Source organism: Cicer arietinum, chromosome 4 (assembly GCF_000331145.2).
Source record: "Cicer arietinum cultivar CDC Frontier isolate Library 1 chromosome 4, Cicar.CDCFrontier_v2.0, whole genome shotgun sequence".
Taxonomy (NCBI): domain Eukaryota; kingdom Viridiplantae; phylum Streptophyta; class Magnoliopsida; order Fabales; family Fabaceae; genus Cicer; species Cicer arietinum.
In genome coordinates this window covers 13,497,292-13,515,477 of record NC_021163.2, presented here as the reverse complement: position 1 = coordinate 13,515,477, position 18,186 = coordinate 13,497,292, and the positions used below count along the sequence as shown (strand labels likewise).

Genomic DNA, 18,186 nt, shown 5'->3' with positions numbered 1-18,186 from the left:
TACAAGCAATCCAAGTAACGAACATTGACATGCTATTAATAAAATATTAAAATATTTGAAAGGAGCAATTAACTATAGTTTAATCTATAGTGGATATCCTTAAGTTTTAGAAGGATATACAAATGTCAATTAAGTAACTCATATTGATGATCACGCTTCCACAAGTGGAAGCATCTTCTACCTTGGTGGAGGTGTAGTTTATTGGGTTCAAATAAACTTGCATTGTCGACACTATCATGACTCTAGAATTTATTGTTCTAGTTGCAGGTAGTAAAAAGACCGAATGACTAAGAAAATTGTTGTATGAGATATCAATTTGACCAAAGTCAATGGCACCAGTATCCATACATTGTGATAGTTAATCCACACTATCAAAACCATATAGTAAACTATATAATAGAAATATACAAAATATTGTGATAGACATATTGGTTTAAGACATAACTATATTAAAGATTTAATGGAGTGATATCCATAGTGTTTGTAAGAATTGAAATGTATCTTGCACATACTTTGATGAAAGATCTGACAAAGGACATGGTGTTGAAAACATCATTAAGGATGTGATACAAACTCATATCTAGATAATCACCAATCGTGGAAACGTCAACTCACACTTGAGTAGCATCAAGTTTTGAGTTCATTGATGAAAATACACTATTAAAGTGATTGAAGTACTTGAGAATAGATACATTCCAAAGGGTAAAAGTACTTGAACCATAAAATAAAATTGGTAAGATGAGGTCTATTTTAATGGGCATATAGCATAAATTTGTTGGAATGTATAGTTATTGGTGCATTTCTGCTATAGTCCACCTATATGAGAATGAATTGGGCCTTCATAGAGTTCAAGAGCTTGACTCTTAAACTCTCCTAAAAAGGATATGAGACATACGGTCTTATCAAATGTGTCATTTTTATAATTCGATCAATGGTACCGAGACTTCATGTGTGAGTTATGCACACTTGTTCTAATGACGGTTGATTCAAAGCTTGTCTACCAATCTATTTGAAGATGAGTGAAAACATAATTTACTAAGTAATGGTTCAAATTGTAAGATACATTTATCTTAAACCATGAGATCTCTGAAATAACGGATTTAAATATATTGTGAAAATGGTGGGGGATTGTGAGAGAAATTTCCAAAATATATTTGGAATTCTCTAATAACTATATTAATGTAGCAAAATTAAATAATTTAAATTATCAATTGGTCAAGTGATTGTAATGTTTTGGTTGAATTCCAACCAATGCATCTCTTAAGTTACCAAATGTCACAATCTTTTTCAAGAGTTGTTTTATTTCACCAACTGAAATGAGTTCAAGAATTGTCGTATTTCACCAATTGGTATGCGTTTATCTATAAATAGAAATATTTTAGAGTCAGAAAAGATAACACAATTTTCATGTTACATGAATCAAATTTCTGTCAAAAATATTTGAGTCATTTCTTCTTTTCTCAAGTGCACGAGAGTAAATGAAAGAACTTTATTCCATAAAATATCATTGATAGATAAGTTTGATGTGAATGTGCAATTCACTTCAATGATTTCAAAGTATGTTGAAGGGAATTCGTCGGTTAATTCGTTTGCATCCCATATATATAGATTGGTGGGGTGAATCGAACTTAAAACTTAGTGTGATACACACGCTTTGTAATTTATTTGTGCAACCTTCATCAAGCATCAATTTTATCCTCTTCTTATTCAAGATTTGCAACATACCCTTAACAAAAGATCCAAAACATTATAAACTAAAATAATTTTATGGTCTTCATCCTCTACATGGCACAAATTTAGTTGTAAAGCGAGAGTTTGACTCAATATCATCTTGTGTATGTGAAAAAGTAGTTAAGAGTATTGCCCCTTAATGTTCTATTAAACTCAAATTTCAGATTAGTTGGGATGTAAAATAAATTTTTGTTGTTGGATTCCATAAAGTGAAAAATACCTTTCAAGACATTAGTGAAACAAACTAGCTACCAAATTTTCTGTCAAAAACAAACCCCAAGTAAAATAAACCAACTCTACACCAGCTAAACATGACAGAACTCAACCATTGCTGACAGACACGAGACCCGCAGAAAGAATGTTGTACAAAACTAAATATTAAGAATGTTGTACTAAAATTTTGATGGTTAAGTTCAAGATATTGTTTTCTTTTGAATGAAAAATGAAGCTAATTTCTCTGGAAAAACTAAATATTAAAAAAGGACTTTTAAATTTTAAATATTATTACAACGCGATTCCTTGTTATCCATTCTCACAGTAACATTTTATACCGATAAAGTATATCATTTTTTTTTTTTTTTAATTTTCGACAATGTTGTATTGTAAGAAGAAGTTTGCAGAAGTAAAATTTGTTAGATGAATACAATTATTGACTCAATTCTTACACCTCATTGAAACAAGAAAAGAAAGTGACAATCAATTAAATTAGCATTGAGAAGAACAAGCTAAAGGACTGTCTAATATATTACACATATAGATGGACCACACTTTATTTACTTATTCTGACAGGAACAACTCGAAGGGGTTGGGCCTTTTGCAAGGTAATGCCAAATTTATCATCCATGTTCATATCTTCTGGTTTCATGCCATCTTCAAGCATCCAATCAAAGGAGTTGACTAGTGAACCCAACATTAATAACAACATCCTATTGGCCAGTTGTAAGCCCGGGCATATTCGTCGTCCGGCACCAAATGGTGCGAGCTCAAAATTCCGGCCTTTGACATCAATCTGTGACCCCAAGAATCTTTCAGGGGAGAACGATGTTGGATTAACCCATATAGTTGGATCTCTGCCAATAGTCCACACATTAACTAGCACTTGTGCATCCTTTGGAATGGTATAGTCACCTATCTCAACATCCCTCTCAGCTTTTCGTGGCAGTAAAAATGGTACTGGTGGGTGCAACCGAAGTGTCTCTTTTATGATTGCTTGTAAGTATGGTAGCTTAGAAATATTTGACTCTTCAAGTGGGACACTACACCCAATTGTTTGCTCCAACTCCATTTTGGCTTTTCGCATAGCTTCTGGGTTGCGCATAAGCTCTGTCATTGCCCATTCTAGTGTAGATGCTGTTGTATCTGTTCCCGCAACAAATAGATCCTATGAACCATAATTCACATAATTTAAGTCAACATTTTAAATTATAACTAGCTAGATTAGAGTTAATTTGAAATGATTATATAAAACTACGAAGGGGAAGAGAATATATACATACATGTGATAAATGTTGGATCATATTTGTGTCCATAAACTCATTCTCCTTAGAAATGTTTAGCATGGCATCAAGCATGTCTTTATGGGAGTCTACACTTGTACCTTCCCTCATCTTCAAACGTTGGCTAACCAAGTCTTCAAATATGTCTAACACCTTCCTTACATTCTTTGTCTGTCTTCTTTTTACACCTTGCGGATCAAGCATCTTCAATATAGGAAAAAAATCTGCCACATTTGGTGTTCCAACAAGTTTTGTAATATCAGTCACCAAGTCCTTAAACTCTCCTGCTGCACCATTAGAGTGAATCAAATCCACAGAGAAAATAGTGTTTGATAACAAATTTATTGTTGTCTTGAACACTATTGTTCCAATATCTATTGCTTCACCAATTTGACAGCTCTGATGGATATCATTGAGAAGCTGTTGCACTTTGTTGCGCCTAATGTCTTGACTGGCATCAAGAGTCTGGTGGGAAAATAATTGAGTGTTGCATATTTTTCTTAGTTCCTTCCATAGAGGTGAAACTGGTATGAAGGCAAGACTATAATGCTCGTGGTTGAGAACCGATACAGATTGAGGAATGGTTCTGTTTGACAAGAACTGATCATTTGTGAGAAGCACCTCTTTTGCCATGTCTGCTGAGGAGATTACAACAGTGGTTATTTGGCCAAATTTAAGACTCATTATAGGGCCATAAGTCTTTGCAAGTGTGGCCAGGGGTTTGTGGGGCTTTTCCCCTAATTCAAGGAGGTTCCCTATAATGGGAAGAGGGGATGGTCCTGGTGGAAGTTTGCAGTATTGTTTTGTGATCTTTCCAAAGAATGAACAAAGAAAAACATAGATGGTGACAAATGTCAAGACAATGAGAAACATACAACTTGAAATGTCCATTGTTTGTGTTATGAATGAATGCTATGAGAGTGTGAATAGTTGATAAATGTTGAGAGAAATTGAGGACAAGAGTGGAAGTATTGATTGATGCATGTTCTGTTACTTGGAAGCTCAATTTATACATGGTTTGTCAAACACCATAAATTAAAAATAATATTTGTAAACTCTCTTTGTCAAATAAAAATATAGGTTATCAAGTTCTAAAGTCAATAGACCAAGTCTTGTTGACCAAAATCCTACAGCATGGTTATTAGTTTGTTAAAAGAACAAGCAAATTGCTGTTATACATGAATATTAAGGATGTTACCACTTCTCATGGAGGAAGTGCAATGTAACAGACTAACAGTAAGACCAAGTCCTTCAAACGTTGGTCATTAAAGAGTTTTTGCATACCATGGTTTCCTTATAGTCAATTCTTTCATTCAAGACATGGTTACATTTTAATTATACAAAATGCATTCATCATCTTATTCAGCCTATAACTGATTTGAAAGATTAAGTGTTTTATTTAGTTCAACAATGACAAAAATTTATTTTAAATTAATTGATTTTTTTGTTAAAAGTGAATCAAAATGTAAAGTGATTTATATTTAAATATATTCACCTTAAATTGAGTTGAATACTAAAATAAATTTCAGTTTAAAAAATATGTTTAGACAAAAACAAGTAAGTACTAACCTCAACTTCAATTTAAAATCAACTTTGACTCTTTCAAAAATAAATCAAACACACACTAAATATCCAGCTTCCTAAAAAGTTAAACCGGCATCATTTATATATCCTGAGCTATAGTTTATTTATTTAAACTTGCAAATTTATTGGTCCAGTTCCAGTAACTATAAAATGGTTTTAGAGATAATTATGTTAGTTCAATTCAAATGTATTGAGTTTAAATCTATTAGGAGATAGTTGTAAATTAACTATTCATTTTCATTAATAAAATTTTCTTCTTTTCTAATTTTTGTTTTTTTAAAAAGGGTTGTTTTGGAGAAAAGAAGTGTCGATTTTTAATATCATCCAATTTAAATAATTCTTCTAGTCCCATATAAAATATTAAATGAAAAAAAATTAATGTGTGGTATACTCTCTCACAACGAGTGTCACTTTAAAAAAAATTATTTCAAAATGAATATCATTTTTAGTTTTCAGTGTAAGTTTAATTATTATAATTTTTTTTTTTGACACTATAATGATTAATAATTATATTTTCTAATATTAGACTTAATTACAGTTTTGTTTACCTATTTTTATTAATTTATGAAATTCATTTGGTCATATTCTCATATATTTTTAACTAAAATATAGTGATTTGACATTATTTTAGATGATATGACATATGATACAATCTTCTTTTTGTTGGTGTAAATTGGATATCATCTACATGAAATTGCAGAGATTAATCATTCGACTCGAGCATAACCACAATGGACGACAAAACTCTCTCATAAGAGGTTTAAGATTGTTGCATTCTCATGTCTAAATTTGAACTAAAACTCTATAATTAAACTGGAAGAGACCATTAATATCTCATCATGACATATGATCAATATTTATAAATTTGCAATAAAACTATTTAAAAACTTCAATTTCAACTTCTAAAATTATTTATTTTTGTAATTTAACTAATAACATATAAAAAATTAAAAATTAATGTATCTGAATATTTTTACATCATGAGATCGTATGTCGCGTTATTTAAAATATATTAAATCATAATTTATTACTTAAAAAATCTTAGGAAAAGACTAAAATTGTTGAATTTTTAAATAAGGAGACCAATTTTACGAACTAATAAAAATAAGAGGGACAAAACTACAATTAAATCTTAGTATTATATACATTATTTTCAAAATATTATATTTCACTCTATATTCATAATACTATAAGATACAGCAATTATCAATTATTAATAAAGATAATTTTGTAAAATTATTGGAATTTTTTTAATTTATAATAATTTTAAAATTTGTAAGAGAGTGCAATATTTATATTAGAAAATGAGTGCAATATTTATATTAGAAAATGAATCTTCATAATTGTGCAAGAGAGTGCAATATTTATATTAGAAAATGAGTCTTCATAATTGCGCAGAGGGTTATGCCCTTTTTAGTGTGCCAAATTTTGGTTGACTTTCACGATTTATAATTAATTTCTAAAGTATATTGTTTTGAAATGAAAATAGTCAAAATAATCATGCTGAGAATATATTCCATTAGATGAATTGTGTATAACGCAGGTTCAAGTTCTTAAGACCAAACCTTAAGAAAAATACAGTCTTTCTCTAAGGGAGGAAAGCCCTTTGTGGGTTCCCTTATATTTTGATCAAATGGATTCCCTTAGACATATAATATATTATAATATTATACTCCCTCCAATGTCATATATGAACAAAAAAAATATTTCACACTATTTTTTACTCATTATATCATACTTAAAAAAAAATTGATGCCATTTAATTTTTTTAAAGTAAAAAAAGAAAAGATAATTGTATTTTATAAATTATCCTCATAGAAATTTGTTCTATATAATAAAAAATTATTGAAAAATTAAATTTAAATTACTTTTTTTTAATAAAAATAACAATATTAAATGTACTAATATTAGTTAATTTTTATCTACATTCAAGAGTGTAACTTTTTTTCTATTTATATTAGAGACAAAAAAAAATACTACTATAATACCTTATTAGAAAAAACGAGTAGGTTGATGTTATGATGTATGCATAAGAAAGTTGTCCTTCTTAAATAAAAAGAATATAGAATGATATAACATTTGCTTCTTTTTAATTAGAGGTGATTTTTATAATTTTTTATGATGTTTTATCTATGAAATCCTCGTTTAAATAACGTTATGATGTTTTTGATCTTGTAATTTTATTTGTTTTTCTATTTTGGTATAGTGTTCTCAAAATCAAAAATAAATATTATAATTATTAATATCATTTTTAAAAGACTATCAAATTAATGATTCATTATGGCTAATAAAAATCATATATAATCGATTTGATTTTAATGATAAAAAAATAATATGTATTATGATAGATATAAAATTCTTAGAATCTCAATTTATATTATTGGCTTGTGTTTGTGTTTTGACCATATACAAATAACTTTTATGGTTAAATTGCAAGATATAGATCTTGGCTGAGCTTAATTCATTTGGTTTGTTTTTTTTTTTTTGTTTTTAGATAATTCATTTGCTTTGTAATAACGAGGGATCTTATTTTTTCTATGAATGAAATATTATTTTTATGTAAAGAGATTTAAGACTTTCACGAGAAAGCAGCTCATGCACACCCTCTCATCATGGTTAATATTGATTTATCATTATTATTAGCTTACATACGAAAACAAACAGTCTTCGTTTCTTCACTATTTTATTGCCATAACATGTGTAAATATTTATGATGTTTTTTTATATAATTTTGATTACGATTTATAATTTTTATTTAATTACACAAAATATTTCTATAAATAATAATTTGTTTGATTTTGATCTCTTCACAAAAAATTTCTTTTAGATTGATCTTATAATTTTAAAATATTTTTAATTTAATCATTCAACTATTTTTGTACGTTAAAATGAATATAAAATGATGACGTCAGATATAATTAGTTATGATATTGATTTAACGTAGTCATTAATTTAGTCTAATCAATAATGTCATGTCATCAAAATTTATCTAAAATGATTTGAAATTATAAGGATTGATTGAGATTAAAATTAAAGTGATCTGCATTTACAACGACATTTTATATATTTAGATCATTTTATGAAATTATAATTTATAAATTATTTATATATTATCATACAATTATCAATAATATAATAAAATTTGTGACATATAAAAATATAAAATAATAAAAGTTAAAGGAATTTTTTGAGAAAAATATAAAAATATAGGGAAAAATAAAGAAATTGAGAAATAAAAAAATTTGGAAATAGTAATTTAAGAAAAAAATTAGACAATACAAAAAAGTGAATTATCTTTTGAATAAAAGTAAATTATATGTGTGTGTATGGAGTAAGTGGATAAACTTATAATCCAAGTTTAAATATAAATTCAATTATATTTTTGGTCTTTCTAAATACAAATTATTTTGATTTTTATGTTAGTCGAAACAAAATATTTTGTCTCTATAATTCAAAAAAATAAATAATAAAATTTCAATTTAAAAAAAAATACTGACATGTCTATTTTTAATAATGCGACCGTTATAACAAATATCTAAAATGTTGATGCGACTGGTTTTTACTTACGTGGTAATTAAAATGACGGTGATTACCATGTTGAATAATTAATTTATATTATTAAAAACTTAAAATCAAATAATTAATTTGGAAGTTAATAAAATAAGTAACCCATGAACACTCTAAACAACTTAAAATAACCATCAAACCTAGATCCACTTCCTCAAATCCTAACTCCTTTAAATCGACGCCACTTTCATCTTCAACCAAATACAAAACCCCAATATTTTTCTCTTCAACTCCATCATAAAAGCTCATCCTTGGAACTTGGAGATTTATGTTTGTTTTCTTTTTTTTTTTCCCCCTTGCTTTGTGATGGTGATGGGTTGAAATTTGAAAGGTAGTTTTTTTTAAAAGTTTTTTGAAATTGTAATGGAATAAAATAGTTTTCTTTTTTAGACTAAATTCAAATTAATTTATATTTGTAGAAGTTTAAAACATATATAATCTTTATATATAATTCATAAAGTTGGTTGAGGTTCTATTGAATTGACTCATATCTCATATAGATATTAGTTTAACTTCCACTAACATAAATTTTTTGTTGATTTGTAAATACATTTATCGTCCCATTGAATCTTGAGATATTCTCAAATTGGTTTGAATGTAGCCAATTTTATATAATTTGTTCTGAATTTTGATTAAACAAAATAATACACATTTCTATCCTTTATTATAACACTGTATGGATTAACTTAAAAAATTGAGAAAAAAATGCATATATCTAAAAAGATTAAATAACATATACATACATTCAAGTAATGAACAAAGTTTCATATTTTACCAACGGCTCACAGTATACAATAGATTCAAAGAATTGAATAAAATTTATTTCATTAATATTCTATCAGCATCAATACAACACCAAAAATTTACCATAAAGTAAAGAATATGCAATGACTCTTGACAGAAAAAGTAAAGAGGTGAGAAAAACATGTGATGAAACAGTTGTTAGTTACTTTAATTTGAGAGGAACAATTCGAAGGGGTTGGGCCTTTTGCAAAGTAATCCCAAATTTATCATCCATGTTGATATCTTCAAATTTCATGCCATCTACAAGCTCCCAATCAAATGAATTAACTAACGAACCCAACATTAACATCAACATTCTATTAGCCAATTGCAAACCAGGACAAATTCTCCTCCCACCACCAAATGGTACAAGCTCAAAATTCCTTCCTTTAAATTCAATCTCTGACCCTAAAAACCTTTCTGGAGAGAACAAACTTGGATTCTCCCACAAGGTTGGATCCCTACAAATAGTCCACACATTAACTAGAATTTGTGCATCTTTTGGGATACTGTAGCCACATATCTCAACATCCCTTTCTGCTTTTCGTGGCAGTAAAAATGGAACTGGTGGGTGCAATCGAAGTGTTTCTTTTATTGTTGCCTCTAAGTATGGGAGTTTGGAGATATTTGACTCTTCAACTGGGACACCACGTCCAATTATTTGTTCTAATTCTTTTTTGGCTTTTTTCATAATTTCTGGATTTCGAATAAGCTCTGTCATTGCCCATTCTAATGTAGATGTTGTTGTATCTGTTCCCGCAACAAATAGATCCTATATATAGAATAAAAAACACAATTCACATTAATTAAGCAAACCTTTTTGTAATATTCTTAATGTGCTTATAAAAAATATTAAAAGTTTGAGGTCAATTAAATATATTTCATTTTAGCAAAGAATAATACTGTGTGTAGAATAATTTTGTAGAAATCAAAAGTTGTATTTTTTATAGAGATCAAAAATAAAATATTGAAATTTTATAGTGATTAAAAGCATATTTAACTTTTAAATATAATGTAAAATTAATAATTGGAAAGAAAGTTGTAACAAGTATATATTATACATACATGTGATAGACGTTGGATAATATTTTTGTCCATAAACTCATTCTCCTTAGAAATGTTGAGCATGGCATCTAACATGTCTTTGTTGTTGTATACACCAGTGCCTTCCCTGATTTTCAAACGTTGGTTAATCAAGTCTTCAAAGATGTCTAAAATTTTCCTTACATTCTTTGTTTGTCTTCTTTTTATGCCTTGTGGGTCAAGCATCTTCAACAAAGGAAAAAAATCTGCAACATTTGGTGTTCCAGCAAGTTTTGTTATATCAGTCACCAAATCCTTGAACTCTCCTGCTGCACCATTAGAACTGATCAAATCCATAGAAAAAATAGTGTTTGATAAAAAATTTATTGTTGTCTTGAACACTGATGTTCCAATATCTATTGCTTCACCAATTTGACTACTTTGATGGATATCATTGAGAAATTGTTGCATTTTCTTGCACCTAACATCTTGGCTTGAATCAAGAGACTTGTGAGAAAATAATTGAGTGTTGCATATTTTTCTCAATTCTTTCCAAAGAGGTGAAATGGGTAGGAATGCAAGACTATAATGATCATGGTTGAGAACTGACACAGATTGAGGAACATTTCTGTTTGACAAGAATTGGTCATTGGTTTGGAGAACTTCTTTGGCCATTGTTGCTGAGGAGATTACAATTGTGGTTATTTGGCCTAGTTTTAGACTCATTAAAGGACCATGAATTTTGGCAAGTTTTGCTAATGATTTATGTGGTTTTTCTCCTAATTCAAGGAGGTTCCCTATGATGGGAATAGGGGAAGGTCCTGGTGGAAGGTTATAGTTTGGTTTTGCTATTATTCTACTTAGGAGTAAGCTAAGAGCATGAACAGATGCACATGTTAATAGAAGGACAAGAGTACAAGTTACAAAGTCCATTGTTTTTTGGATGATGATATATGTCAATTAATGAGAGTGAATTGTGTATTACAAATTGTGATAAACAAGGGAGTATTGTTTGTTGATGTTTCTCCTTTTGCCGGCAACTCAATTTATACAAGATTGCTCAAGCAAATTAGTGTTGGTTTTAAACCAAATTAATGTTGACCATTTTGATGAAAGGAAAAGACATACATATTTGTACGGTACAAGACTGAGTCTACCTACTGAATCTTGTGAGCCAATTCAACACCGAAACCACTTGGCCAAAGTCACATACCATATAGTTTATTTGGGTATGGTATAATACCTATTAACTAATTATGTAAAATTACATAATTATTTTATATTTAGTTAATTTTTAAATAATTCAAATTTTAAGTTTTTTTGTTTTAGAGGTACAGTATTCAATTAATCTCAAATAATTAAGAATTTTCCTATAATAAAAAAATCCTCGTCATCTTAATTCTCATATAATTCAATTGTGTCTTGTGAAAAATTCGCGTATTTCTAGATTTTTGTGTGTGTATAAATTAAACTTTAACATTGTGTTTGAAATTAATTATGATCATAAAAATAACTTACTCGGCTTCTCTCAAGAGTAATACTATGTGTTAAAGTACTTGAAGTTATATAGTTTATAGATTATGGTTTAATCAAAAACAAGGTAATTTTTTCCCACTGCAAATATGATTTGCAATCAAGAAAAGTAATCCCAAACATACTTTCATCAAGATTTTATCAAGAATATGCTTTAACTATAGTCCAGTAAAAAAGTTTATTGTAAAGAATAAATCAAGATTTTGAGTCTCGTAATATATGACTTTTCAATAAATACTGTTATATGATTTTTTTTTCTTTCTTTAATCAAAATATTCAGAACATTTTCTGATATTTAACATTTGTCAGAAATTAATTTGAGTCTCGGAATTTTGCTATAGAAATAAAATAAAAGTTTTGTTATTTTGGTCAATATCCAAATTGGATTCGAGTTTGGTGTATAAAATAAAATGGATTTGATTAAGAAATAATCATCAATTACTATTGTGTTTTATTATATGAATATGGATTTAAGCCTATATAATATAGGGTTGAAGTCGCTTCTCATCACTAAGAGGAACAATCATTAGTGTTGAAATTTGTGTTGAAAAAGAAAAGGAGGGAAAGAATTAAGAGACGCGGTGGTCCTAGTCATTTTCTTGAACCTATTTTATTTATATGCTTGATGAGAGTATGACTGATTATGGCCATTGACATGGTCCATGACCTTTGTGCATGCAATAATATATTATTGGTCCTCTGTTTTCATAAAATAAAAAATAAAAAAAACCGCGCTATACAAACATTTCCTTTAATTTTTATGAAAAACTGTTAGTAACACACTTCATGTATATCAATTTATTTGTCGTAAAAAATATGTAAACCAATTTATTTATTTAACCAAAGGTATGTCAAAATATATATTCCTACGAGGGAATCAGTTTTCATTTAGACTCTTTCTGCTGTTCCTATGATGACTGAGCCAATGTATGTGGTTAGTTAGTTATAAACAAAGAATGAGATTCTTGTTCCATATCAAAAACACCTATATGTTGCTATGATTGACCTGGTCTCTTGTTATTTAAGATATATTGGTTTGGAAAGTTTACAGATGAAACAGTGTGCTTACATGTAAATGTAGCCGGCTTGTAGGTTGAATATGCTATTACTTCTTCTCATCTCTAGGAGGAATTGAAGATATTAATTAGAATCAATATACTAGTGAGATCAGGTTTTGTCATATGTTTAATACTCCTATAAGATAAGATAACGTGTATGGATAATTGACCAGGTCACAGGGTCTTCGTTCTATTCCATCATATACCACTAATTCAAATATACCCTTAATTAGTTTCATTAAACTGAAATGTCACAAAAACCTTTTTCAAACTAATTTCCCCCAGTATTCCTCTAAGTTAATTTGGTGTAAAATGGTATGTATCGAGAGTTGAATTTTGTAGCAATAATGATTGGTTTATGAAAAGTGTGTAGGTCATTTTTGTTTCAACTAGAGCAGAGTCCAACATAAATTCCATGTAGTTAAATTTACATTAGTTTAAAATGCTTTGGATTATTTAATGCTAAAAGTTTTGAGACGTATAATTAAAAACATTGGGAGGGAGAAAAGAAACATTGTTTAATGTTTTTTTTACTATCTTTGTTTGATTTTTCACTTTCAATTTGAGGAACTGAGCTAAATCCATCTATTTAATAAATTACGTCAATAAAATACAATTAATACTTGGACTTTTCAAAACGGCTCAACTTGAAAATATTTGAACAATTTTAGAGTTTTTATTTATTTATTACAATAACAATTTTAGAGTTATTAACATTGTTGTCCGTTTATTATTTGGAGATTTTTAAATAAATCATTAAACTAAAAAAGTTGTACACGTCATTATCCACCTAATATCCACATCATTATCATTTTATTTATTATTTAGAAAAACATGCGAACACGACGAAGGTACTGTTTCTGAAATCTAAGTTCTGAGTTTGATTCTGTGAAATGTTTTTTTTAAAGGAATGATTTGTTGTTTAGTTAATGACAAGTCACATTTTGGTGGATCTTAATAAGTCAACAACGGTTAATTTCATTTTTGAAAAAATGGGAAAAACTGTATATTCTTTTTCATTTTGGTCACTGATAAATCTGTTTCCAATATGTGAGTTTACATGTTGTCAATTGTTTGGTTTGGTTAGTGTTTTTGCTATTGTCAATTTTTCTATACTTTCAATTAGATGTGTTTCAGGTGTTAAGAGCTCAAATTTTGAATAGTTTCCTTAAAATAAATCCTTAAATAGAAGCAAAATTTCAAAGTTAATGTTTGATTCATTTTATGCTTCTTTTGCAGGGTAACTATGCTCATTCTTGTCGGCTGATGATAGTTGAAGAATTGTAGCAAAATGGGTGGAGATTTTTTGTCCATGTTTCAGGCTTTCAGCTGGTAACAAAGAGATTCATATGGCTTATTGGCATTACTTTTTCTGTAATCTTAGTTTTTCAGTATGTTGAGCTTGCATATGGCAATGTTCTACTCTCTCTATTCTCTGCTAACAAAATACCAAAATCAGGAAGTACAGTATGACCTCTTAACAAACTATATATTAATTGGGCGACTTGTTTATATAATATGACATCAGTTATATGATCAAAACTGATACCAAACATAGAAATATAAAGGAAATATATAAAGGAAATTATCAACTTTTATTGAACAATTACCGTTACTATCGCCAAAATTTGGATTTAAATAATTTACTTTTTAATATTAAGGTGGTGTAAGATAATATGATAAAAAATGGTGTGCAAACAATACTTGCACAACTACAAGCATAGATAATTTTTCTTTTCTTTTTCTTTTCTGTTCTGCTATATCTTAAGGCATGTATGAAACAGAAATATCGAAAAAGTATTACCAATAATCTTTACAAGAGCAGCAACCATCCTTAAAGCGATGAAAACGATGATTATCTCTCACAATAATTTCTCTTCCAACAATTCTTGAAATGAACTTAATGGCACTATGGCAATCTCCACAAATCCTAAGATTTTTTGTGATCCGTATGGGCACTACTTGAGGAAGAGCTATGAGACCAAAAGCAAGAGCAATCTTCTCACTATGGTACCAAACTTCTGAAGCCTTTTCTTCATCTTCTAAATCAAAGAGTGATAGATTGGTATCAGGAACATACCCAGCTTCCTTCATCTCCCGTCTGAGCTTACCTAGCATAGCTTGAATTTCTGTGTTCCTTTCATGAGAACTATCCTTTGCTTGGAAAACATGGATTCTGTTCTTCACAGCAATCCAACTATAACCAACATTCTTTTTTATGCCAATATCTTTCATTTCCTTCCTGATAATAGTGGCTTCTTCCCATCTGCATTTAACAATTGATAAGCATGACCAGAAGAGCTATGCTAATGTTTGTGTCATATGAAAGTTACAGTATCACTTTAAGCAAGTAGAAAAATGAAAAGAAAAAAAAGGAAGAAAATTATCAAATCATCTTACTCTTCAAGGCCATTTACGAAGGAAAATTAGTTAGCATGGTTTAAAATCAATACCTGCCAGCAGATGCAAGCATGTTAGAAAGCACTACATGGTTGCCAGAGTCTACATGATCAAGCTCAAATAACTTTTCAGCTGCAATTTTTCCCAATTTTGTTTTCCCGTGCATCCTACAAGCTCCGAGTAGAGCTCCCCACACTGAAATAGTCGGTTCCATTGGCATATTTTGAATAAATTCATAAGCACGGTCTACCAAACCAGATCTCCCTAGAAGGTCCACAATACAAGCATAATGCTCAGCACCTGGTTCAATCCCATAGTTCAATCTCATTGATTCAAATATCTGCATGCCTCTCTCCACTGCCCCAGCCCTACTACAAGCTGACAATACAGAAACTAGTGTCACATAACTCGGTGTCATACCACGGCTGCCCAATGTCATCTCCTCAAATAGACGCAAAGCCATGCCAACATCGCCTTGATGTGCATATCCACCTATCAATGCATTCCATGTGACTAGGTTTCTTTCAGGCATTTCAGTGAAAACTTGTTCTGCATTCTCTATACTTCCACATTTACCATACAAGTCAACAAGTGCACTCCCGACAAATATATTATCCTCAACACATGCTTTGACAGCTAGAGCATGAACTGACCTGCCTAATTCAAGCCCTCCAAGTTCAGCACAAGCACTGAGCATGCTTGATATCATGAAATCTGTCGGCTCAACTTCTTTCCTTGCCTCCAGGAAAACCATACAAGCCCTCTCTTCCTCATGGTTTTGCACAAGAGCAGCAAGCATAGAGCACCATGAAACAACATTCCTCTTCCTGCCAATTCTACTAAAAACCAATTCAGAAGATACAATGTCTCCACATTTTCCATAGAAGTCAATAAGCCCATTGGCAACCGAAACATCCTCTTTATATCCACATCGAACTATAAATGCATGTAACTGACGCCCGAGATTCGATCTCAACGTGTCAACACAAGCATTAAGAAATGCACAAAATGTAATGGAATTCGGGTGTCCATGCACACAAAGAAACTCCTTGAATGCTGCAATTGCATCGAGAGAGCGGCCATCTTGAACTGCATTAGAAATATAAGCATTCCACGTGGCAGAGTTTCTGTGAGGCATTTCATCAAACATGTTACGAGCTTCAACACGAAGGCCAGTTTTGCAGTACATATCAAAAGCACTGCATCCTACAAACACATCATAGATTTGGCCACCCTTTAACGCAAGTGCATGAACTTGTTTACCAGTCATGGGCATATGCAATGAAGCCGAAGCTTTGAAAACACCAGGAAAAGTGAAGTCATTAGGGTGAACAGAGTCACGACGCATGTTGGTGAAATGAAGGAAAGCGGTGACAAAACGACGGTTATGAACGCAACCAGAGATGAGAGAGGTCCAAGTAACAACGGTGGGAAGGTGGGTGAGTGAGAGAACGAGTTGGGCTGAGTTAAGAAGGTCGAGTTTGGAGTACATGTTGACGAGGTGGTTGGAGAGGAAAGATGGAAGAGGAGTGTCATGTGTCCTAATTATGTGTGCATGGACAGCACGACCAAGGATGGAACTGTTGGTTGAAACAGCTGATTCAAGTAAACTTCCTAGCAGATTTTGAGGATGCAAGATCATTGTTTTTTGATAATGTTAAGGTAAAATGGTGCATGCATTGAGTTTGTCTAATTATTACAACTTTATTATTAGAAGTTTAGAACAAGGTTCTCTTGCTTGCAGAATGGAAGGGGTTTGTTTGGGTTTCTATGATCCGTGAAGCTGGAAATTAAATACTAAGATGTTTGTTGACTTCTCATTTTTCAAAAGATAGTAAACTCTACTAATGAACAAAAATAAGACTACTTTAGAACAAACATCAAATACACTTCTATTCTCTAAGGATCCATCTAACATCTCATTTTATCTTTTTTTTTTTTTGGCTTAATTGCAGTTTTGGTCCCCCTATTCTAACTGTTAAAGTAGTCCCTCCATTTTGTTTCTCCCCAGTTTTGGTCCCCCAAGCAGAATTTTGGTCCAAAACTTGATAAAATTTCATTTTTTTTGCATTTATTTAAGTCACACAATCTCATTTACAACAATTGTATCTGAAATATATGACCATAAATGGTGTAGTACGGCTTTAAAAAATAAAATTTCATCAAGTTTTGAACTAAAATTATGTTTGGGGACCAAAACTGGGGAGAAACAAAATGGAAAGACTACTTTCGCGATTCGGCTAAAATAGGAGGATCAAAACTGCAATTAAGCCTTTTTTTTCTATCACTTAATCAATATATCATATTTATTACATTATTCACTTTTATCTGTTACTCTCTCAAAGATTTAAGGTATATACACTCAAAGAAGTATCCAAATTTTTTTCATATTCATTTGATTTGCAAATAACACACTCCTTAAAAGTTGTTTTTTGTACTCTAAGTTGTTTTCTTTTATCAGTTTATTTAAATAAATGATTCTCATAGTGATTTAGTTCTTTCATATTCTTTCTTTTTGTGATTTTATTTATTGAATGCGATGTTATTTTGTTTGTTGTTTGAGTGCGTTTCTTATAATTTTTAAGTCTTGTTGTGGTGTTTGTTTAATTCAAATTGAAAGAGTAACTTTAATTCATTACAAATTATAAATTTGTAATGTATTCTGGTGATTTAAATAAATGAATTTTATTTTTTTAATAAAAGATACTTTTCTAAAATGCATTTGTGCGATAGAGAACTCAATTTGTTACCAATTTATAAATAAATAAATTAATCAATAAATTTTTTGAAGTTTCTCAGTTTACGTCAAAACACATTTTTTAAAAGTATTTATCGAAAAATTTAAATAAACTTTTTTCAAAACACAAATATTTTAAAATATTCAAATTTTAAATTTGAAGATGGTGGAATGGGATAATTTTTTTGTTTATTTATAAAATAAATAAAATAGATAGTTTAAATAAAATGTGAAGTATGTGTATAATTATAGAGTATGTGGGGTAAAATTTTTA

General features: G+C 29.9%; 3 protein-coding genes across 3 annotated transcripts; all 3 read right to left on the bottom strand.

Moving 5' to 3' along the window:
* Positions 1-2,350: 2,350 nt before the first annotated feature.
* Positions 2,351-4,195, bottom strand: LOC101488740 (geraniol 8-hydroxylase-like). The gene is made up of 2 exons (XM_004496664.4): positions 3,228-4,195; positions 2,351-3,112 (listed from the first exon to the last, which is right to left on the bottom strand). The coding sequence occupies exons 1-2, from the start codon at positions 4,116-4,118 to the stop codon at positions 2,501-2,503; spliced, it is 1,503 nt and encodes a 500-aa protein (XP_004496721.1). The 5' UTR covers positions 4,119-4,195; the 3' UTR covers positions 2,351-2,500.
* A 4,825-nt stretch (positions 4,196-9,020) lies between these two features.
* Positions 9,021-11,215, bottom strand: LOC101506188 (geraniol 8-hydroxylase-like). The gene is made up of 2 exons (XM_004496792.4): positions 10,227-11,215; positions 9,021-9,933 (listed from the first exon to the last, which is right to left on the bottom strand). The coding sequence occupies exons 1-2, from the start codon at positions 11,115-11,117 to the stop codon at positions 9,325-9,327; spliced, it is 1,500 nt and encodes a 499-aa protein (XP_004496849.1). The 5' UTR covers positions 11,118-11,215; the 3' UTR covers positions 9,021-9,324.
* A 3,222-nt stretch (positions 11,216-14,437) lies between these two features.
* On the bottom strand, positions 14,438-17,043 carry LOC101488409 (pentatricopeptide repeat-containing protein At4g14850). Its single transcript, XM_004496663.4, has 2 exons — positions 15,229-17,043; positions 14,438-15,041 (listed from the first exon to the last, which is right to left on the bottom strand). Exons 1-2 carry the CDS (start codon positions 16,815-16,817, stop codon positions 14,576-14,578), a joined length of 2,055 nt encoding a protein of 684 aa, XP_004496720.1. The 5' UTR covers positions 16,818-17,043; the 3' UTR covers positions 14,438-14,575.
* Positions 17,044-18,186: the final 1,143 nt, after the last annotated feature.